Here is a 24,879-nt window from a genome sequence, read left to right as displayed (position 1 = left end):
TAACCCAATAGGTCTAATAAACAGAGATGTCAAAAAGAAACGATAAAAACATTTGTAGTCAAGTTTAGTAGAGGAGGGGATGTGAAGCTCATAAAAATAGTCATCTGTAGCATTTGTGTAATATAAATTTATTGTGAAATAATAGACACATAGGATTTTTATTATCATTATTTTTATAAGCCTAATTACATATTCTAATAATAAATGTTAAAATGTTTAAAATGCACCGTTCCTTTTCACATACATTTGTACCTTGGTGCACTATAGGCTATGATAGGTTAACTTATGTCTGACTGCACGGATGTCATTAACACTACTAGGCCGCAGCCAGTGATTTTTCACTTTTTTTTCTTTTTTTTTAATTTGTCACCAGGTATCAAATTACAAAGACATAATGCTCATTTGCACATGTTGACGACCCTGTTATAGATACCTTTGTAAGCTTCTTCCTGATTGGTCAGTATTATCTTACTATCAATGTATACTTATTTAAGATAAACTAATGATACTGCATCATTCTTTAATTTTGGTATAATTCATGACCCATGACATGACAACAGAAAGCTATAATTTCAATTTCACCTGTTATTTCCATTCTTAATGATACCAATGCACTTTTAAAATGTATGGTTCATTGGCATAGCCAGGATTTTATATTGAGGGACACCCACACCACACACACCCACCCACCCACCCACCCACCCACCCAATGGCTACACCAGTTATTGTTACAATTACAATGATGTCTGTCATTCAACACCGAGAAATTGAATTGCGGACAAAATTTGTTTTGGTGAACTCATCAAAGTCCAAAAATAATTTCAAAAGATTTCAACATTACAGAAAAAGAATACAGATATTTGAAAGTGATCCCAAAATGAATAATAACAATAAATGATTCTGTAGTTCTTTCATTTCAGATCTTCCCCAAGTGAAACAACATCACTTACTAATAAATGCAGTTTTGTTTTAATAATGGCACAGTAAATAATTGTAATGAAAAAACACTACAACTTCCAAGGTGATATCCCTAACAAAATAAAATGTTTCTAAATAAATTTTTTTACTAATTGCTGATTAAACAAATGTGAACAAGTAACAAAAAAATCTTCACTTGCATCCAATTAAATTTGTGATCGAAGACAAAAATATCAGACACGTCAGTGGTCACAAAAGAATCGTAGTTACTGTTCTGATAATATGACAAATTACTTTTACACCAAATGAGTAGTTTCAGTCAAAGATTGCAGATGTTTTTATTGTTCAATATAGTATACATTTTATTATGTGTATAAAATAAACTATAGTGACATTGGTATTGTATTTCATGAGTGTAAGCAATAATTCAACAGAATTTGGACTAATATCCTTTTTTACTTTCCACTCCACCCCCAAACCCAGCATAAATGGACTTCTGTTGTTAGTATCTTTAATTCCAGTAACCAACAAGTAACCTGAATGAATGAATGTTTAATGACACCCCAGCACGAAAAATACATCAGCTATTGGGTGTTAAACTATGGTAAATGCAAACATTAAGTGAACATGCAACCTGAGTGACCGTTTGGTGTCTTATATCAAGTCCTGCTTCAGGTTGAGTATTCAAATCATTATACTGCACAGACAGACTTCAGTGAGTAATGTGATACACATAATGCAAATGTATGCTGGCAACTACATTATTAATGGCTTCTCTTTACTGGCCTGTGCAAAGAAATCTGATATACCCAACACCCGATATCCCACATATAAAATCACCAGATTACTCAATACAGTAGTGTTCTTTATCCATATATTTTCTCCAGCACATGATCTCATATCCCCCACAAAAATCATCACATCACTCAGCTTATACCACTATTACCAGTAATATGTAGTTGTTGTTCTGCATATAAATGTACATTATGTGTATTGCTCTGCCTATATATATTCTTATTCGTATATACCCAACACATACAAAGTCACCACATTACTCAATTATATTTGTGTAAATTGTCCTGTTGTAAGATTATCATTTATGCACTTAAGGTGATCTTAGCCCTTAACACAGGGCCCTGAAGCATCTAACACCCCATATAAAGAATCACTAGGTTACTCAATACAAAATTAAATTTCAGGGTACAATATCCTGCTGCAGGATACCTGATAATATGTCACACCCCACATACTCAAGGGTCAATCACGAAGTCGGCCCAGACCTGTGTGACCTGTATGGTTTCCAAAAGCAGCTTAGTTACTGCCAAACAACAGGGTTTCTAGAATTTTTTTAGAAATCCACTAGCCATGGGATCAGTGATTTTTTTTAATTTACTAGCCACGATTAAAAATTCACTAGCCCTACTTTACTTTAAATTAGTACAATTTAACCTAATTAATAGTAATAATCAGATATGTCACCTAAAGAGGGAGACAGAGCTTAAAAACACAAACACTGGGGTGTGGGTGTGAACTGAACTGCAACAAAAGATTTTTTTCACTAGATGTTGGGGATGGCAATAATAGTTATTTACTAGCCCAACATTGAATATCACTAGCTATGGGAGTAGGGCTATCATAATCTAGAAGCCGTGAACAAACATTAATTGAAACGTGAGTACTGAACATATTTATTTTTAATACAGGATTTTCAATATTTCTTTTACCAACCTGAAATAGCCTTTATTAGAAATGAAAACAAGTGTAATGTCATCGGATATTTTACTACAACTTGGCCAAATATGTTTTTGTCTGGTTTTAACTGTATTTCAGTTAACTCTTAAACACCATTCACATATACAATCACTCAGTTGGCCTTGTAAATATGTTATGTTGTTACTTTTAACTTGGGCATATACATACATGTGCAACATATACTAATTCAATTCTATTTGCAATGCTCAACTTGGGACTATTGATTTTTGTTACTGGCAAATCTACAAGCAGTCTCAATGCTTTGTTATTGTGGTATGATTCTGAGTTAAATATCTGCTGCATAGTCAGGGGTAGCAATCGGGAACTAACAACATCCAGTGTGGAGTACACACTTTTAATTTGATAGAGTACCATGTGTGCAGCTCAAACATACAGGTTTTTTTCATCAATTATTTCCTAATAATATAGTGTAATCATTGGAATATGAAGGACGCTATGACCTTGGTACATCTAAAGGTATTGCACAAAACAAACCTTTGTACATTTCAGGCTTCAGTTGTTTGTTTTTGGTTGTTTTACACAAAAACAAGATGGATTTTTTCACCCAATGCATTTAGTTATTTGCAAGTATACTAGAAGCAACATAAATATCCCTAAATGGTCATTTGGTCTCTTTTATTTACATATTCTGTAACTAAGGCTTATTTACAAGTATTCTGCTGCCATTGGACAATTAAATATATTTGACATTCACCAGATATGTTTTGTAAATCGGGCAAAGTGCTCGGAGTGATTTGGAATACATTATCCGGTTATAAACAAGTTAGAAAACATCACATTTGTTCATAAAATAACATACACAAACATCTCCATAGTAAGTAGTCTATCAGTCATTTCATATTGTGTGCAATGGAGCTGAAAGTACCTTGTTTTCCTTCATACAAGATTTTAAACATAAAGATAAACTAATATAAAAAAATCCACCTGCCAAATTACTGTATCAAGCAGAGATGTCCCATACTGAATGGGGAAGAAATACCATTAGACTGTACTAGGTAATTTAACTAACAAGCGTATTATGTCTTCAGTTGTTAACTTTACACCACCAGTACTACTACTACTACATAGATCTGGAAAGAAGAATGGGTATGTGCTCTATGACACTATGGCTACAATGTGCCAGTTAAAAATTAGTGTGAAATCAGGTGAAAAGCTCCACACATTATTTCTGTCCTATTTAATAACGTATATTCCCGTCTATAAGTCTAATGTTAAAATCAAAAGTTTATTACTTCACTGGGAGGGGGCAACTTATGGGGGTAAGAAAATTACACTCCCAAAAATATTACCATTTTTGGAACACTAAAGTTTTTATTACTGAAATTATGCCCATGGCATAAATACTCAAATTTATATGTCAATTTGATACTTGTAATTGAATTTTTAATAACCTTATTTTTTGGCAATTGGTTGTTTTTGGTTATAAAATGTGTCATGGGAAAGACGTGATCTCACACAGCAAGACAAACAATCCACTTCACTAAATTCATAACCACTACTAGGCAGTGTCAACCATCTGTTGCCCATGTTTATGCCGACATCTGGCCACTGTCATGAATTGTTGTCTTTTGAACAGTACATATGAGTGTATGATATAAACACTGACACCGCCACATTCAGTTTAATGAATGTTAATCAGTTTACACTGAGGTAACTTCATGTGATGAATCACATTTGGCCAGAAAACCAGTTCTGTTTCTACAACAGAATTACAATCCTCTGAAAATTGTGAGAATAATAGTTTTGTGCACACAGTGCTGGCAAAAGTCTGATTTTGCATAACCCTCTTTTTTTTTCATGCATTACCTTTAGGACATTGTTTACACAGTATTAACGGGTTATGCAGAAATGAAATGGATTGCCTATATTTGTTTTGCATAACCCATAATTCAATTTTCAGAAGCTTAGAGTTATCCACCTTTAAACAACAAAATATAGTGGATACAAACCTTGCTGTCAAAAAAAAAAAATTGAGGGAAGAGATTAAATGCTCTTCTAACTTAAGATTATGGGGAGCCTCATGACAGTATCATTGATATTTAATCCTATTGTAATACTATTCAAATTAAATTCACATGCCAAGGGGAGCTGGCCTCAGCAAAGCAATGTGAAGCAAGAGTGATAGTTTCCTTCAATGTGGTCTGTGGATGCATTCAACTTGAAATTTTCACACTAGATTTCATAATGATTGGCTGATAAACAAAGTTGTCTGTACACAATCGTAGGATAGGACATATTCTCTTTTGATGCACATTTATACACACATACACACAACTTAAAATTAACACTGTGAAGCACTTTAAATTAAAAAGTCTCAGTAGACTGAACTATAAACCAAAAAACTAAAAAAGCAGCCTTTTTTGACACTGAAGAAAATGACACAGGTGATCTTGACAGACTGAAGAATACATTGAAGAAACCAAGTGGTAAAAGGGTTATGACTTGAAACTTTTTTTCTCCTAAGGTTGGCTCAAGTTGCCAAGTTATTAGAAGAAGCCAGAAGTCAATCGTCCCCATCATATTTTGGACCTAATTTTAAAAACAAAATCACACAACATATGTCAAGACACTGCCTTGTTTAGTGTTATAGCTCCTTAAAATCCAGAATTTTTACTTGGTCCCATGTCCACCGGCCTCGGTGGCATCGTGGTTAGACCATCGGTCTACAGGCTGGCAGGTACTGGGTTCGGATCTCAGTCGAGGCATAGGGTTTTTATTCCAGATACCGACTGCAAACCCTGAGTGAGTGTTCCGCAAGACTCAATGGGTAGGTGTAAACCACTTGCACCGACCAGTGATCCATAACTGGTTCAACAAAGGCCATGGTTTGTGCTATCCTGCCTGTGGGAAGCGCAAATAAAAGATCCCTTGCTGCTAATCGGAAAGAGTAGCCCATGTAGTGGCGACAGCGAGTTTCCTCGCAAAGCTTGTGTGGTCCTTAACCATATGTCTGACGCCATATAACTGTAAATAAAATGTGTTGAGTGTGTCGTTAAATAAAACATTTCTTTTGGTCCCATGTCACTCAATTATTTTACTTTTGTGCCATACGTACAGTATTCTGCATGATGCACCGTTTGCAGTGACCAGTCAATTATTGTTTAGTTCTCGGCCAGATTCATTTTCGTAATGCAAAAAAAGAAAGAAGCTAATTATTACTTTCATTTTAAAATAACAACAATACATTAATTAATTATTAGCTACTTACAATGTAAAACTATTGTCTGTAATGAAAATATTCATTTGCTTAAATTTTACTACCAGAGGTGTTAATATGATTTGAACTGATTACACTGTTCATATATAATTTGTAAGGCAAAATTCAAACACTTTTTAAAGTACTTTTCACTGTAAATTTAGTTTTTAGGGCTTAAATGCATTTACAGTATCCAATTTTTTTTTGATATTTGTGATAAAATAACACTAACAGCTGACAAATTTTTGAATAACGAGAAAAACTTGAAGGTCAATTTTAATATTTATCAGCGAAATAAAAATGAATGAATGAAAGAATGTTTAACAACACCCCAGCACAAAAATACACATCGGCTATTGGGTGTTATAAAAAGGTTATCAGCAGAATAATGCAATTAAAGCATCTTTTAAGATGATGTTCTCAGGGTTCTCAAATGCAAACATTTTTCATGAGTTTTGACAAATTCAAGCACTTTTCAAATTTGTATGAACCCTGCATGGAATATTACAGTGAAAGCCCTCTAAAGCGGATACCCATGGTACCAACTAAAACATCCAGTTTTAACGAGTATCCAGTTTGGACAGGTTATGTTCTGTACCAATATTTAAGAAGCCTCTCTCTCTAACAACTCTGACAAAAATCCAGTGTTTAAGAAATTCCTGCTTACAGTGTCCATTACTGAAGGGTACCACTGCATTATTTATATTATAAGCCTTTGCCAAGTCTGTAAATTTTAGAACTACCAATGTGAGCATATGCATGCTTGTTTTAAAAAACCCAGCAGGATTTCATGATGCTTAACTACAGTTTTCCAATAAGATATTCAATCAACTTATACACTTTGCTATTTTGGTCTATGAGCATTGCTTAAAATAACCACAACAAAGGTTAAGTCAGATATCAACTCCTTAACATAAGTTAAATTACGCAATAATGCCAAACTGCACCTAACTTGACACATTACTGTATGTCTGTAATCAAAGAATGCACATGTGCATTGGCAGTAATCTTTTAGACCAGCTGCCAACCTGGGTGAATCATTTTAAAACTTGATACTGATTAATTAACCTCCTGATCTTAATATCTCTCATCAGACTAATGACATACTGCACCAAATGTGGTCTTCAATATGTTTTATTAACAACATGATTATCAGATTATGAAGACAAACATTTGTTTCTTTATAAATCATACCCATGGTTGTTTTTAGCTGGTTCCGAACAAATATTTATTATTTCTGACTGTCAATGTTTTATCAATTAGTCCGTTTTGTTAAATGGCACCACTAGAGCACATTCATTGATTTATTAATAACTGCTAGTGGATGTCAAACATTTATTTTTGGGGGGATTTGGAATGGGAAAAACCCAGGTTCAATTCTGCTTCATTCGATTTATGAGTATCAGACACATTATTTCTGACTATCATCTGTGTTTTATCAACTGGTCTGATTTATACAATCAACTGTTGATTTTGCTAATATCTCTCAAGACCGTACCCTCTCTAAACCAGAATTCTCTCACAACTGGACTTTTCCATGGTCCCGTATTTTACTTATCTTTTAACACTAAAGTTTACCTCTCTAAACCGGAAACCTCTCTGAACTGGACATCAGACAAATAATCAGTCTCAAACTTTTTATTTAGTGCAAATTGTACCTCTGTAAACAGAACAATCAAACCGTTATCAATTATTATGATGCCACTAATTGTTGCATTTGCCATTTCGCTGTCTGGATTACCTGATTGCAAACATAGCTAGTGTAATGTGCACATGCTCAGGTTAGCCATTAAATGTGTAATCACTTTTACATTTGACTGGGTATGGTTGACAAATAACAATTAAGCAATTAATGATCAAGTGGAAGCTTTGATATCCTCCACACACCTGTTTAGCCTACAATAGTTTGCTTCAAGGATCGACAAAACAAAATGAATTTAATTCACCATCTTCATGTTGTCTGAATTTGATTGTGTTTTAAAACCATTTATTTAGCAAAATAAAGAGGAGGCAAAAGTAATGTTGGCTTTGCAGTGTCGAAAAGATGTCAGTAGCATAACCATTTATGGAATGTCCAGTTAAACGTCTCTGTAGTAAACTATCACTTGATGATAAAACTTAATATAATTAAATGTATATAAGCAAACCTTAAAATATCTTAAGTCTAAGGTTTTTTATTGGATTATTATCTGTTGGAAACGTTTTCAATACATACATACATACATACATATATATATATATATAAAAGACCTAATATGAATACAACACCAGTGGAAACAAACAACAGAACAACAAAAGCTTTTGTGTCAATGCAAACACCTCAAAACCGGACACCTCTCACAACCAGACAAAATACTTCTCTTGGGTATCCGGTTTAGAGGGGTTTCACTGTATATAAATATGTTTGTATTCCTAATATTAACAACTATTTCACCAGATGTACCTTTATGATCATCATCTTTGGAATTTCAGAACAAAAACATTGATACTTATTTTATTAGTTTACATTAAGGACCATTACAGCATCCAAATGACTACTTTTAAAGATCAGTTGGCTTTATAATCAGATTTTTTTTTAACTGCACATACATTTAAAACTGATGTGGACAAAACCCCCACAGAAATAAGACTTTATATAACCTAGTAACTATGAGCCAGTATTAATGGTAAAGCAACATGTTGCTAGTATTAATGTAGTGTTTTCCCTAGGTTGTTTTAGCATGGTGCAGCACCATGCCTCAATAGTCTAGCACCATCTTGCCTCAATCAGTGCCATGTTGCCGTGAGATTAAACAAGCCTTTTTCAGTAATTAATTCTAAAATTGCCTTTATAAACTCCCAAAAAGGTATTATTAATTAATAAAATATGCCTTTTATATCTTTTGCCATTCATTTATTAAAGCAAGCACATTAAATTACATTGTTTATTTTAATTTAAAAAAAAATTGTATTTTTAATGAAAATTGTGAAGATTCCTCAAAAGTGTTTGGTCTACCATGCCTTGCCTAATTTCTAGGGAAATCACCATAATGGTATAACAACAAGTTGTTCTTAGGATATAGCCTGGACAAGAATTTCATTTAATGTGGAGCAATCTATGAAAAGTGGGTCACAGTAACATAGTCATGATATACGACAATCCACCATGCCAAGATGTACTTGCATGCAGTTTGATGATCCGATATGAACTGATAAGAAAGATATGCCCCAGACAAGGATTCACTTGCATGTGCAGTTAACCATGAAAAGTGGATTACAGTGATCTAATAATGGTTTGCAACACAACTCTCAGGGCTTCTAGATTATTGTAGCCCCACTCCCGTGGCTAGTGATACTCAATGTTGGGCTAGTAAATAACTATTGCAATTCCCTATGGCTAGTAACAAAGTTGTCAAATCTGCATTTTAGTCTATTTTGTAAATATGAATATCCTGACCAGACTCCCACCCTGTTTAAACATCACAGACTTTAGCTTCTCTCTGTCATAACCATATCCAAATATGTATTGCAGGTTTGTAGATTAACTAAACTTAAGTGTCCATTTTTACGGGCTGAAACTAGGGTCTTCGCCATAAAACAAGCTGAACATATCACTCTCCAAAAATGATGTCAGCCAAGCAATCATAGTTTCAAATGAAATTCATTACAAATTTTATAACAATGTAATTAAATTGCAGCTCTCCAGGCCAGTGTGGAGGGGAGTGGGAGTGATCACTTTCCTGGCAAACACTGTTACGAGATCACCCCCAACCCCCGCTCTTTTTGTGCCCAGGGTTTTTCAGGGGAGGGGTATTTTTAAAAAAATAAAAAATTGTGTGGTCATAGAAAATAATTCTGAGGATGGTTGTCACATATCTTTTACTACCACTGTTGCATGTCACTGGCTTTTTGAAAAGCATCCAGAAAGAATAAAACAATTGTTTTAACATTTATATGAAGAAAATATCAATGCAATTCTAGAGGTACAAATCCATATTCTAAGGAAGCAAATTCGAGAGTACAGATCTGTAGCTCACGGACAGGCAACTTTGAGGGTACAGATTTTAGACTGGAAAAATACCTGCAGGTAGACATTGTGTGTGCTATCGTAGGGCGTATCATAAAATATTGTTTGTTTCCGGTTACCCGACCGACCCTAAAACTTTTTTTGTATATCCAAAAATGTTTTTTTAATATAACAACGATTTCCACAAAAACATTCCAAAACTATCACAAGCACTAATTATTTTTTGTAAGTGGTCACTGGGAACTTCACGGGTTTCCGCTAAAAAAAGTTCATGCTGACTACAAAGAAATTGAACGCAAAATTATTTTAAAAAAAATATTTCATTACAATGTTCTTGTTAATAATTCTAACATGATTTAAGTTTTACATCAACATTCTTCTGAAAGAGTAGCCTGTGTGGCGACAGTGGGTTTCCTGTAAAACAGTGTCAGAATGACCATGTGTTTGACGTCAAATAGCCGATGATATTAAATATAAAAATCAATGTGCTCTAGTGGCGTCGTTAAATAAAACAAACTTTACTTTTCAACATTCGTTTGAGCATCCTGAGCATTTGTATTGCATTTCTATTCATTGGACCAATTGATTGCTTCAAACCAAGTGTGTACTTTAATACTGGATGCATACAGAATAAAACTAACATTGCAAATTATAAAATTGGCACGTCTACCATTTCTTAGATACACTAGGAAAGATAATATTCATAACATTATAGAACCCTTCTTTTCAGTTTTCATTAAAAGAAATTGTTATAACTTATTTACTGGTTTCTATCCAATTAAGGTTCAACCAAGTCTGTCCTGGACCAGTAAAGAAGTTAAGTGTTAGTATGAGAGTAAACTGTCTGCCTATTATTAAACAGCAAGGGGTCTTTTGTATGCACTCTCCCACAGATAGGTTAGCACCACGTTGCCGTCAAAATCAAAATGCCTTGCCTTTTATAAATTTATAAGTTGCCCATGTAAAAAGAAGCCTTTAAACACACCTATGTGGATAGCACTACATATTTCCTTTTTTTAATTAAGTTATGAAATAGATATAGAAAATAAAATGGCCATAAGGTTTTTGTCCTTTTGAAAATTGTATAATGGAAAAAAAAGCCCTTATATTTAAAACTGCACATAAAATATGCCCCCAAAACGTCAATTTACCGTGCCCTACTTCATTTCTAGGGAAAACACTGTGATGAATGGTATTGTTGGTTTGCATAATGCATTTCTATACATGCAGAGGTTATTTTGGATACCGGTAGTCAACACCTTTATTTAATATCCATAAATAAAATTATTTTTCAAAATAAAATATTTTTCCTACCTACCTACCCTATATTTTTCCAGCATGTAATAGGAAACAAGTAATATTTTTTTTCCGGCCTTGATCATTATTTCTAGCTTCCTCCCTCTCAAAATAAAAAGCATCCAGAACATAAATTTCAATAAACTTCACCGAGTGACAGGGGAGATTCAAGCAATAGCTGACTGGCAAATTGCAAACAACCGTAACCATGCTTTCGCTGCAAATCATTTTGGTGCATTAAATGTTTTATTTTATTTTCTGCAAAGTGCTAATGAAACTAGTGCCACTTTAAAAACAAAATCAGACATGCACAAAATAATATCCTGCATGACTAGTGCCCAATGTCATCAATGACTATATATAATTTGGGACGGGATTTAGCTCAGTCGGTTGAGGTGCCTGCGTCGCATGATCGAACCACCTCGATAGACCCATTCAGCCGATTGGTTTTTCTCTCATACCAACCAGTGTACCACAACTGGTCAAAGACTGTGGTATGTACTTTCCTGTCTGTGGGAAAGTGCATATAAAGGGTTTTCTCTGATGACTATGAGTCACAGGGCTAGCCCTGGGTGGCTATTTTTGTTCGCCAAAAAATTCGCCAATCTTCAATTTCTTTCGCCAATCTAAATGTATATTCACCAATTACATTTTGGCATTTCAGTCCAAATATTTTGTTTTTAATCTTGTTCTTTATGATAATATAGTATATGCTAAAATGTACTTATTATTCAGTTTACATCTTGTATGACATTGTTTTAGGGAATCTATTTTTTCCTAATCTAATAACGAAATGCTGCTGATGTCTTTAGGGCTGGCCGTAACCCAGTGGTAAAGTGCTCGTATGATGTGCGGTCAGTTTAGGGTCGATCCCTGTCGATGGGCTCATTGATGTCAGTCACAAGTGGTATATATCACAAAAGAGGCAATTTTATTTTTGTATGCATCAGATAATGATATAAATTGTATGTTGTTCTGTAATTCGAAAGAAGCAAGTGAAATTTGATCCAATATATGTTCCCCAAAAAGATTCAACAGACTAATATATACACTATACATATATTTTTGCAACACAAGTGTGAAATGATAAGTACCGGTATATAATGTTTACATATTTAATAACCTAATAACTTATATCATTTAATATCTTTCGAGATATGTGTGTAAAATGCTGGAATAAATGTAGTCCAGAACATAACCCAATGCCCTTTTGTTTTTATTACATTTTTTTTTAAAAATATGATGAGACATCAAAATAATTTGAAAAGGAGCTTATAAATGTCCAATTATGGAGATTGTCTCCCACCCACTTCCTTCTTTTCTTGTCACTGACATTAATTTTATCAACATTATAAATTTATAAACATTAGATTTTCTGTTCTTACTTTGGTTTTCTTTTTAGTTTTTTCTTTATATAAAGATAAAACTCGTCCCACCAGACACTGTGCTACCCTTCCAGATATTGTTCCAATGTCAGAGGCCTATATGCATGTATCTTTAATTTCTTTGGTAATAAATAGATGTATTATAGTATATATAATTGAAACAAAATGACCAGACTGGCTGTTTTATTTTAAGAAGAAAACAAATGGGGTTTTTTAAAGTGCGTAACTCTTGATCATACCCCTACCCCATGACCTCGTTTTGTAAGTACCTTCCTAACTTACCTGTATGATTTATTACTGAATACTGTTCATAATTGTTTTGGTGTCCAAATCAAGAGTATTGCCAGTCACCCAAAATAAAGACAAAAGAAACGTCTTTATATGTTATTGCTATCAAAACACTGGCGTGTGACTCTTTCTCAAGTGGAAAAATGCTCATTCAAGTTTCACGCCGGTTTTGAGAGAGTTGTATTTCTGTGCTAGAGGCGGAGTGATGTATCATGTTGGCGTTTATATTATATCAGTAGATATAGCAGAAATTAATTATAATTTCGCTATTTAATATGTTTGAAACATAATCTGTAAATGTAGAAAGTTTAAACTAATAATGATTGTATATAAGTGAGAAACAATAAGTGAAAAACAATATGTATTCCTCAACAACGTACCCATTTCGTGGAAATGAACTCAACCATGTGGCCTAGATTTACAACATTAACTGGTTCGACAAAACACTACTAATAAAATTTAAAACTTGTTGTCGCTAGTAATCAAACATTTAATATCAACAATGCAACATGTCTTAAACAGTATTTCATTTTATTTAATCACATTTTCTAACTTTACGACAAGCACCTGGCAGTACACTATTGAATAGTAGACTGGCCTCACGGACATGCAAATAGTGCTTATTCACACCACGAAGCGAATCAACAGAACAAACCTGGTTGAAGAAATGTTTGGTTCTAAAAATCGAGTTGGAAAAACATCTTTCGCCAAACCGAAAATTATTTCCCAATTGGCGACTTTGGAGAACGACTGCGCGAGCCCCAAGTCAGAATTACCAAATGTTTGACATCTAATAGCCGATGATTAATCAATATGCTCTAGTGGTGTCGTTAAACAAAACAAACTTTCTTTTTATATATAATTTAGATCTTTCAAGAGAATCTTTCACTGCTACTAAATTATAATGAATCTTTCACTGCTACTAAATTATAATATGTAAAATGTTTTAAAAAGACTAAATCAGACCTCTGGATTTCTCAGAAATTATCATTTCTGGTAGTGTGTTAGTAGCATTTCAGCAAAACCATCTTACAATCTACAAATACATCATTACTGAAACAGGGGAAAATGCTTCAAAATCTTAGGTAACCAGAAGTCAGTTCACATGATTTTTATCTTAGTAACTGATTGCTTGGGCATGTAAATTATACTCATGCAACTGGTGAGTTACAATTTGACTACTGGTGTGCTGCACATCAGGATTCAAAAATAAAGCCAAAAACAGTATAGAATAGATGTTATTATTGAACGATATGAATAAAGTAATGATTCACCACAGTTACTCAAGTAACTTTGTGTAACAAACATACAAAACAGAAAATTCCATGTGAAATATATCACCTTGCTCACGGCAATATTGCAAGTATAATACTCGCCTATGTGAGTGAAATGCTATGGTGATTACAGGGGACAATATTTAAAAACCGTAGGTAAACAGAAGTCAGTTCATGTGAGTTTTACTCAGGTAACCGATTGTTCGGTTACGTGAATACAGTTCTCGTAACCGATGTGTTAGGCCTACCTAATCCTGAAACACTTGAACTACGGTTCTGTGCTACACTGGTGGTTCAAATGTATTTAAAAGTATAAACTGATTTTCATTTTCAATACTGATATATGGTACTTTTTTAGAATGCAATTGTTCACCATGTAAACGATTGGCTGTTCTCGTGATTTTCAAGTTGCATAACCAACACGTGAACAGTTCTCGTGAAATATTGTGCCCTGCAGGGTTTATGCTAGATGTTAAAACGGGTATAGCACCATACCCAAAACATTTAGCAGATTTTATTTTTATAAGTTAATCTCTTGACAAAATTAATTACTCTTATCATTACTGTATGATTTTCTAAACCCTAACCCTAAACTTGACCCGTTTTCTATCTGGGGAAGGTCCCTCATACCCCCTGTTGACTGGTTGCATTCAATTTCATAGCGCCATACCCAAACATTTCTTTCTGGCAGAAGAACTGCCCTGTGATTAAAATTTACCAAACAAATGTCTTTTGGACAGCAGATTATTTTGTCAGCACCTGGCTGTCATTGTGATATATTTAATTTACAATGTTAGTCAAAACTAAAAACTTCAACAAACGTTTGAATGCTAACCACCATCGGAGACATTTACATTTTCTGATTATAATTCAATGCTCATCATGTTAAACCAATCTCTGATTTTGTACATCATTATCACCATGTGTTTACGTATTGCATTAAAATAAATAAACAAATAAATAAATAAAATTAATAAATTAATAAACCCACATTAAAAAACAAACAAGATCGTGTTATCTGTAAATTGTGTCCTCTGTAAACCATGTGATCATCTTTTAATTTCTTGATGACTGAAATGGTTTGTTTATACAAAATTTATGATTTTGCTTTAAATAAAGTGTTTCCTAAGGTGCCCATGGGAAAAATGTGTAGCATTTAGATATATTTTACGATAATAATATTAACTTATTTTTTCACTTTTAATTTGATCGCATGGCAAACATGTTTTTGCAGTGCTGCTTTGCACCCTGTTCCTAAAAATGTTTCCCATAAAATTTGAAATCCAATGCCTGCTAAATTTGTATGTTTTTTTTTTATTATCTTTCATATGCTGCAAGAGTTCAAGAAGTCTACATAAACTGCAGTAGTTGAACTTGAACTGTGGCTAGCAAAACCAGTACACTGTAGTCACAATCAATTCTAAATATATTTTTATTTTATGAAATTGTGTTTAAAATGTCAGCATACTATCAATTGATGACTCATAAGTTTTAAAAATGTACTCAAAACTCAGAAACTTTAGATTAAAAAAATAATAATGGTAGGCCCAAGTCTAGAATTGAAAAAGTAAGAGAAGTGACTTCTTCCTTTGCAGAAGAAAGGGGAGTAGTTCTATAAAAAATATGCAAAGTGAACATTTATTGGTATATTTCGTAATGTTTTGCAGGTCTCCTAGATTATGGTAGCCCCACTTCCATAGCTAGTGATATTCAATCTTGGGCTAGTAAATAACTACTATTGCCATGCCATGTTCCAATTTTATTTAGAAAAATTCCAATTATACACTTTGTTCTAATCATAATATTTTGATATAAAATACTACTAGTTCTGGTAATAAAATTCAAACAAAACAAAATTGTTTTTTTCATTAAAAACATGATACTATTAATTGACAAAGTGTTATTATGTTAAAATCAAAGTAATATTTAGTATTTACTAACATTACTGAAATGAATCTGACCTAGAATTAACGCTGCGACATTCCGGCGCCAAGGTAAAGACACAAGACTGACTTGGTGCCAAATGAGCTATAATGTTCAATAAACAAGTCGGGGCTGTGACGTCTGTTGTGTGATCTTGTTTTTGAAATTGTATGTCCAAAATATTACGGTGACTTCTAGTGCAGGGCGCACATTAAGTCAATACTTTTCTTAATGTGCAGGGTGAGTTGCTTCCCTCAATTTAGCAAATTTAAAATGATGAGGAAATTTTTATGTTGTTGTTGGAGGATTTATTTTGTTAATATTGATGCAAGTACTTAAATCGGATTTGGTTTGTGTTATCATTTGTTGCACTATTTCGGTTGAGAAATAGTTGAAACATGGTGCCACAAGTTTTGAATACCAACTATATATATAGGGTATGTAACAATATCCGGATGCAGAAAGAACCACACTTTCTATGTCCCTTAGGACTTGATGACTTCGACTTCTCACTAATGCTAATAACTCTGTGAACTGAGCGGACTCTTGGCTGAAGGACTTTCCTTTGGCACTGTCACATTATAAATAGGGTTAGTGACAGTCCTACAAAAAATTATATCTGACACCTGCTTCCTATGTTAATAGTTTACAGTGACAAAACTGAATCAACCAAATAGCTGATTGTATTTGTTATTCAAAAGATTTACTATTTTAATAATTTTCTGAAGAATTTTTTTTTTTTTTTTACCTGTAAATAATACCCATGCTGTCTGCATGACCAACCTTCCTTTACCGTGACATGTCAGACTCAATGTGTCATTCTCGGCCACCTCCCATTGTTGTATGATGGCGATGTATCACGACAATAATGGTAAAAACCACAATAATATGTTGCAGAGCACACACATCTTGACATTAAGAGTGATATTTTATACAAATGCAAATACTTACAATCCAAATGTTTTTTCTTAGGTCCGATAATTTCCTCGGTTGTCGCTTTGCAAACAGACTTAGCCAAACCTTGACCGGCGATGCTATGCCTGGCCGCTTGAACGCGGTCCATTATACTTTGACCAGACATTGTTAGATTGAAAGGAAGATCTAACCTCCAGACAGTATTGAAGGGGGTCAGTAGTTTGACCCACAAGCTTGAAAATGTTGTTTTGACACCTTACTGAATAAATAATAAAGGGGTGGCAATCTCCTCTTTCCAAAATGGCGGCAGAAGACCGATTTTTTTCGTCGTCACGTGATCAGGGACAGGTTATTATACTGAAATAATAATTTGATATAAATGTTTTTAAATTTTTAAAATGACGTTAATAAATATATAATAGCACTATAATGGCACTGCTAATATTATATATGGACTTTTGAAGTGTTTGGTAAGAAATTATTAAAACAAAACATTAATTAGTATAATGTTTAGACATTTACGCTATTTCTGAAGGTGCCATTGGTCATATCCGGTCGATGTCTTATTTATATCTTTATTGCATTAATATGTTTGTAAAACCTATAATAACCGCAGTGTGTGAAATAAATTGTTTATATTGCACACCTAGTAATTAATAAACTGTGAAGTGAACTGAACTTTTTAAAAGACTAATAGACAGACGAAAACGCCATAAGCTGTGTAAGATGTAGCCCATATAGGCCCTAAACTTGTCAACGATGGTACACCCACTTAGGCCTACTTTTCACTTTTCCTATCAAGTTCTAATATTAAAACATATGGTCTAAGGAATAAAGACAATTTAAAAACAGTACTTAGCTGGTCGTACAAATTCGTTCTGAAATAAGGTGGAATGGATTAAATGCTGAAGTCCGGAAAGCTGAATCACTGACATATTTTTAAAAATCTATTAAAATAATCGGACAAAGCTGTTTCTAGATATTTTTATCTGGGTTCTAGTCTAGAGCAGATACTCCACTGTAATCTTCGTCTAGACATCATCTTATTGGGAAATCCAAAATTTAGTGAACAAGAAAATGAAAAAATTATCAAATACATAACTGCTACTAGGCCTAAGCGTTTTTGCTATTAAAGTTAACACTAATTTTATGCTAGAAATTCCCCAATCCAATGTAAAAGTTCTGCAGTTTTTTACTCACTATACCCACACCCTTTTCTCTACCCTTCTTTTTTTCTTCTTCTTTGTAGGGGGCGAGACGTAGCCCAATGGTAAAGCGCTTGCTTGATGCGCGGTCGGTTTCGGATCGATCCCCGTCAGTGAGCCCACTGGGCTCTTTCTCGCTCCAGCCAGTGCACCACGATTGGCACATCAAAGGCCGTGGTATGTGCTATCCTGTTTGTGGGATGGTGCATATAAAACATCCCTTGCTGCTAATCGAAGAGTAGCCCATGAAGTGGCGACAGCGGGTTTCCTCTATCAATATCTGTGTGGTCCTCAACCATGTGTCTGACGCCATATAACCGTAAATAAAATGTGTTGAGTGCGTCATTAAATAAAACATTTTCCTTTTTCCTTTCTTCTTTGTTTAAGTCTAATATGTAACGTATGTGGTATTTAAACATGTAGGCATATCCGCAAGTAAAATGTAGGGGGAGGTCTTAATATAGGCTAAACCTGTTGACCAATCCCAGTATGTTTTTGTCAAATAGATCTATATTGTTTTCAAAATCAACCTTTTCGCAATCGCACCGTTACAGTTACGATAACGTAACAGTTATTCGTATCCGTAGCTAGATTGACAAATCGTTACGGTTATAAACGGTTAGAAAGTAATCGATAATTGAGTCTAAAACTATTAATGAGCTTATACACAAGATCGGATACTATTATTGAGAGAGGAATATATATATATATATATATATATATATATATATATATATATATATATATATATATATATATATATATATGCCTACTAGCCAGAGCGAGGTACACAGAAGTTGTTGCGTTCAGTAGGCCTACGACTTGATTAAGTCTTATAGTATCATATCCTGTGACAGATTCTAACAAAATACAGCACGTTTACCGTCAGCAGTGAGGTAGGTCCGTCACAAACAGCAACGTTGTCTGCTACAACTTCCTTCCGTGGCACATTAGAGCGGCTTCGCAACCACACCGTTACTGTTACGTATAGTGATAGTCACCACTTTAATTGTTGTTGGTGAAATCACAGTAATTTGCTCCTCGCTCTTTACGATTAAAAGGTTTGATACACGTAATGAGTTTCATGACTAATATATAATTTAATAATAATAAATAAATAATACTTCTGAGAGTGCCTTAATATTTAAGTCTCAAACCGTGTCGATCTGAGAAACTAACAATGTTCACGATTTGTAGCTTACTGTTACCGAATCATACTTGTGTGTGTTTTCTTAAACACGTGTTTTTAAGCATTGTAAATGTGTGTAGTAACAGACGAGTAAGACAAAAAGACTTTCTAAATTCGGTTCGATTATGACTGTCCGTAACAGTAACGGTGTGGTTGCAAAACCTATAAGTTAATGTTACGGAGTGGTCATTTTAACTGCATGGCCCAAATGCGTCCATCGTCCTCCAAAGTGTCTCTACTAGTAGCCTAAATTAAATTAATTGGTTGTAATTTTTTTATGAGCATATAGTTAAAGGTTTAACATTTCAAAGCTGAAGTTAATAAATTTTGCGGGAACTAGACAGACATTTCGCTCTCTGCCGTCAAAGACAACTCAATAACGAAAACGCGGGATTTTTACCTTCTCCCGAGCAGGTAAAGATTTCCGCTCTAGTAATAATCCTGTGAGTTTGACATTAAATACGTTTGTCATGATAAATACGTGTGCTGTTGGGGTTTTTTCTGTAGTCTTATTATAATGTGTGAACTCGGGGCTTTTAATTGACATCCAATAGCCGATGTTTAATTAATCAATGTGCTCCAGTGGTGTCGTTAAACAAAACAAACTTCTTCTTCAGTTGTACTCATTCATATTTATTATTATTATTATTATTATTATTATTAAAGTATAATTTTTCTTTTGTATACATGTATACTGGGTAAGAAAAGGAATATTACATGACCTATATAGGTTACATTGTAACAAGTATTTAATAGTTTTTAGTGGGGTTAAGTAATATATAAATATCACGATCCATCGTTTTAACAGTAGTGCAATATATTCACATCCTATCCGAGAATGGTAATGGACTAAGCCAATATACAAAGAGAAATCCAAATGATCAATGTGCCGGAGTATGTCAAAGAGGAAACCCCGCCATTTATAAATTACTCCTACCAAATAGCACAGACAGGATTAAAACGTATGATTTTTTTTTCTACTCTACATAAACAAAGATGACAATGTGGCTTATCCACCCCACCCCACCCCCACTAGAGACTGGCCCCCTCACTAGAGATTGTTACCCCCACCCCCCACTACAGATATCGTTGTAGCACATCGGCGTAGCCATGATGTTATGGGGAGAGCATTATGTATGCGAGCATGTATGTATGTATGCATGCATACATGTATGTATGTATGTATGTATGTATGTATGAATGTATGTATATGATTGTATAAAATTTAATACGGGGGGGGGGGGATATCCAGCTGGTCCCCTCCTTTGGATCCGCCCTTGATGCGACATATCATGGGCATTGGCTGGAACGAAAATTCCAATGCATCGATTGTGATAATTACCTCCAAGGACTTTACACTGTGCTACATCTTTAACATTCTCCGACAAAATCTCAGCCAACCAACAAACCACCATAATCACTAGGGAGCGGGACGTAACCCAGTGGTAAAGCCCTCGCCTGATGCGCGGTCGATCTGGGTTCGATTCCCGTCGGTGGGCTCATTGGGCTATTTCTCGTTCCAGCCAGTGCACCATGACTGGTATATCAAAAGGCAATCGTATGGTATATCAATGGCCGTGATATGTGTTATCCTGTCTGTGGGATGGTGCATATAAAATATCCCTTGCTACTAATGGAATAATGTAACGGGTTTCCTCTCTAAGACTATATGCAGAATTACCAAATGTTTGACATCCAATAGCCGATGATTAATAATCAATGTGCTCTAGTAGTGTCGTTAAACAAAACAAACAAACCATAATCATCTGAACAACACGTAACTACTATAATCATCCCGTAGTGATATCTATTATTAAATTCTATGGGTTTTATTCATTTTATATTTATCTTTATGGCTCGAAATTAGTTGTATTATGTTGCTTGTAGACCTAACACAATTTCATTTCATTTCAACTTATTTTCGTGTTTATATCCAATTAAGGTTCAAGCACGTTGTCCTGGGCACACACCTCAGCTATCTGGGCTGTCTGTCCAGGACAGTGGGTTAGTTGTTAGTTGGTTAGTGGTTAGTGAGAGAGCAGAGGGTGTAGTGGTCTTACACCTACCCACTGAGCCCTTAAGAATTCGCTCTGGGTTGGAGCCGGTACCGGGCTGCGAACCTTGTACCTACCAGCCTATAGTACGATGGCTTAACCACTGCGCCACCGAGGCCGGTTCTTACACCATCCCGACCTTCCCCACGCGATTGCTTTTAAAACGACAAAACATCCTAGTATAAAAATAAGCACAACTCAGCAACTACTGGAAGGTAAATGTGGCAACAAGAATTATCTCCCATTATCAGAAATGTAGCAAATGTAGTTATCCGTTACAGTGTATAGTAAGCGTCACTAGGTGCGCGCGTGTAGGACATTATATGCATCAGAGGGGGTCTATGTGGCGAGTGAAGTTTCTTGGGGGATCGAGTCATGCTTCCCGGCAAATACTTTTTTAAAAATCGCTTTGAGTAAGGGTGGGTGTGAGTATCGTCCCCATAACCCCTCTCCCCTACACATGTGCCTAATAACGTCGTATATATCGCATGATTACCCAATAAATAAATAAATAATAATAATAATAATAAAAAGAAAGAATGAAAACAAGAAAGTATGCAGAGAAGAACTGTGAAATATTTTCACAAGATCAGTTTAAAATGTAAATATCTTCAGTTTGAGAGACAGGGAGAACTGCATGCCGATATAGCACCAGGGTTTTAAGCATGTCTATCCCGGGTCCGGTCTCTGGCATGGCCATGGACCTGACCTGGAACACTTTCATTTTGATATGTCTTCCTTTTAAATAGTGTCATTTCTGTAAAATGTCAGTACCGTAATATATACTGCTCACAAAAAGTAAGAGATATTGAAATATTTTAAACATTAACATGTTATGATACTTAGAATATTTAATTACAATTTATACACAGTGTAGCTAAATCATTATAGATCACGAACATATGATATGATGTCTCGATTCAACAATTGTGTTTATTTCTTTCACATTCGAATGCAAAAGTGGGTAGGAATGGCTTTTCACATGTCTCTCATGCACGTGCAGTTTTTTTTAGCATAAAAGGCTGTGATGATTGTGATTGCTCGGTCACTTGTAATCTCTTAGAGCCATAGGGATGCTCCAGACTGGTCAAACACAAACTTATAGTCTATCTGACGAAACTAAACATATCTGGTACTGATTCTCAACTGTCATCGTCTGTACTGTCTGGGTACTAGATGTTCATTGAATTGCTCAACAAGTGCAGGGAATGGCGCGGCATTTAAAGATTTTCGTTTGGAGAGTGTTATGTGATAAGGGAATGGAAGAGGTAATTTATATCATAGGTGTCAAGAGCATTCATGGTTTCATTAGCGATACGACAGTTAATATGAGATGCAGTCATGACCAGTGCTATGATGATAACTGGGGTCATTATTTCGTTACAAAGTGACCTCCATATGTTTGGACCTTGCCTCTAGATATAGAACACACAGGAATGACATGAGGTGTCTGTTTATGCATTAACATATGCGTATCCTTAGTGTTGATGACTACTGACATCAGTGGTGCGGAGTTGTAAGTGTATAGCTGTAGTAGTGTTGGTATAAAGTGCTCCTGCTGGCAGTAGCTAGTGGGAATTTCCCTATTAGCTCAGTTGGTAGAGCGCTGGACTCTCGTACTGAGAGTCCGTGGTTCGAATCCCCTCAGTGGAGGTTGATTTTTCTGTTACATAGCGATAAGGATGTATCTATTTCAGCATGAATCGTGATGACACGTTGCAGTGATGGAACGTCCTCTACTGTCAAAAAAATTGTACACCAAGAGCCGATAGAACATAAGATGTGTAGTATGTTGTCCAGGGCACGTTTGAGGAATAATGCCTTCAATAGCTGCTGAATCCTTAGTTTATTAAACAAGAATACAATAGTTTTGAACTCATGTGCCAAGAAACAGGCGACCATCCTATTCATTAAAACACAACATGACTGAATGCAGCAATAACTATGGTCTATCAGGCCATGGTAAGAAGTTTACATTTGATACAGTGTGAGTATATGGAAGGTCGAGCTCAACTGTGCCACTTTGGATCATCACTTCCTATCCTAAATTAATGAATGTTCTTAAAGGGACACACCCTAGTTACGGCTAGTTGTTAACCATTATGGCGTTGTTTTTCGCTATTAAACCCTTTTTTTTTTCACAAATAAAAGTGCACTTTACTTACCGTTTATTATTTAGAATATACATTTCCATTCACCTGAAGTGTTTTTGGGTAATCCTGGTAATCCTGGTTTTTGTAATACCACAAAATGCATTTTTCGTATTTCATAAAATGGCACGGGCCTCTGAGAAAAAAACCGTTGAGCAGACAAGGTCTAATCTATTTTTAGAGGGGATATTTCCATTTCAATGTCACAGACGTTGGTATACCACGTGGCCGTTATCATTTTGGTTCGGTTTGTTTTCTCGTGCACGGTTCGCGCAATCAACATCCGATTTGTTGTTGTTCATTTGTGAGATTTTTCTTCACAGTTCGTGAACATTTTCAGTAACAATAAAGTTCAGACAAGTAAGTGTCTCAATACAAAACGTTACAAACCCTTAAAACCAATAATTTTGCTAAGTCTTACGATATCTGGAGAGGGGATACAACCAGGACAGAACAGTTGGAACATGTCCAGGAGAGGTGAAAGGAACGCACCCCAAGTCTGTGAAATTTGTCGTGACGTAGGCATTGTTGTGCTTCGAGCGGTGACATCAGAATACTAACTTTCAAAATTATTTCAAACAATTGGGACATGGGGATTCCCATGGTATTTATCGATATAAAACCTGCTTTTTCACTCCATTTGATAAAAACGTGATCTAAGTGTGTTACAGGTTTGTAGATTAACCAAATTATAATTTATTTTCGCTGGATGGAACTAGGGTGTGCGGCTTTAAAACATTTGTGTATTGTGACTTGAATAGCTGAAATCGTACAGAAGCGCAAGCTAGCACGTGGTATCAACAGAAGAACAACTCTAGGAACAGTGAATCTCCCATCAGACAGCGACTCTCTCTTGGATAACATTGCCAGTTAGCTCTGCTATTCCTTTGTCACACAATTCGTTTTTGTTTATCTTGACTGCAGCTTGATCAGTGGAAAATGATGTGCAGTTTTGTTTAACGACCCCACTAGAGCACATTGATGTCAAACATGCGGTAATATAGTCTTATATATTCTTACATATAGTCTTAGATCGGAAACCCGCTACATTTTTCATTAGTAGCAAGGGACCTTTAAATGCACCATCGATCGTGGTGCAGTGGCTGGGACGAGAAATAATTAAAACCAATGAAATCCATTGCACATATATGTTAATCTTAAAATAAATGTTGATATTATTTCAGTGTTATAAAGTTTTGGTAAATATGGGCGATATCCCCTACTTTTTGTCAGCTGTATATTTTTCGTTACGGTGCTGACATACTATTACGGAAATGAAATAATGGGTACCATGAAGTGCAAAATAG

The 24,879-nt window shown here is 34.9% G+C and overlaps 1 protein-coding gene across 7 annotated transcripts in view; it reads right to left on the bottom strand.

Moving 5' to 3' along the window:
• LOC121371834 (phosphatidylinositol-binding clathrin assembly protein LAP-like) overlaps positions 1-17,314 on the bottom strand; it is a 68,934-nt gene extending 51,620 nt beyond the window's left edge. For 5 of the 7 annotated variants that reach the window (XM_041498018.1, XM_041498016.1, XM_041498022.1 and 2 more), the window contains exon 1: positions 17,011-17,311. In XM_041498018.1, the coding sequence (XP_041353952.1) occupies positions 17,011-17,140 (130 nt within the window). In that variant the 5' untranslated portion in view covers positions 17,141-17,311. Of the gene's footprint in view, positions 1-17,010 lie in introns of all 7 variants that reach the window. The other 2 variants (XM_041498017.1, XM_041498020.1) reach the window with 2 other exon arrangements.
• Between the last annotated feature and the right edge of the window lie 7,565 nt (positions 17,315-24,879).

The sequence above is a fragment of the Gigantopelta aegis genome, chromosome 4, assembly GCF_016097555.1.
Source record: "Gigantopelta aegis isolate Gae_Host chromosome 4, Gae_host_genome, whole genome shotgun sequence".
Classification (NCBI taxonomy): Eukaryota; Metazoa; Mollusca; class Gastropoda; order Neomphalida; family Peltospiridae; genus Gigantopelta; species Gigantopelta aegis.
This window is presented reverse-complemented; position numbering and strand designations above follow the sequence as displayed.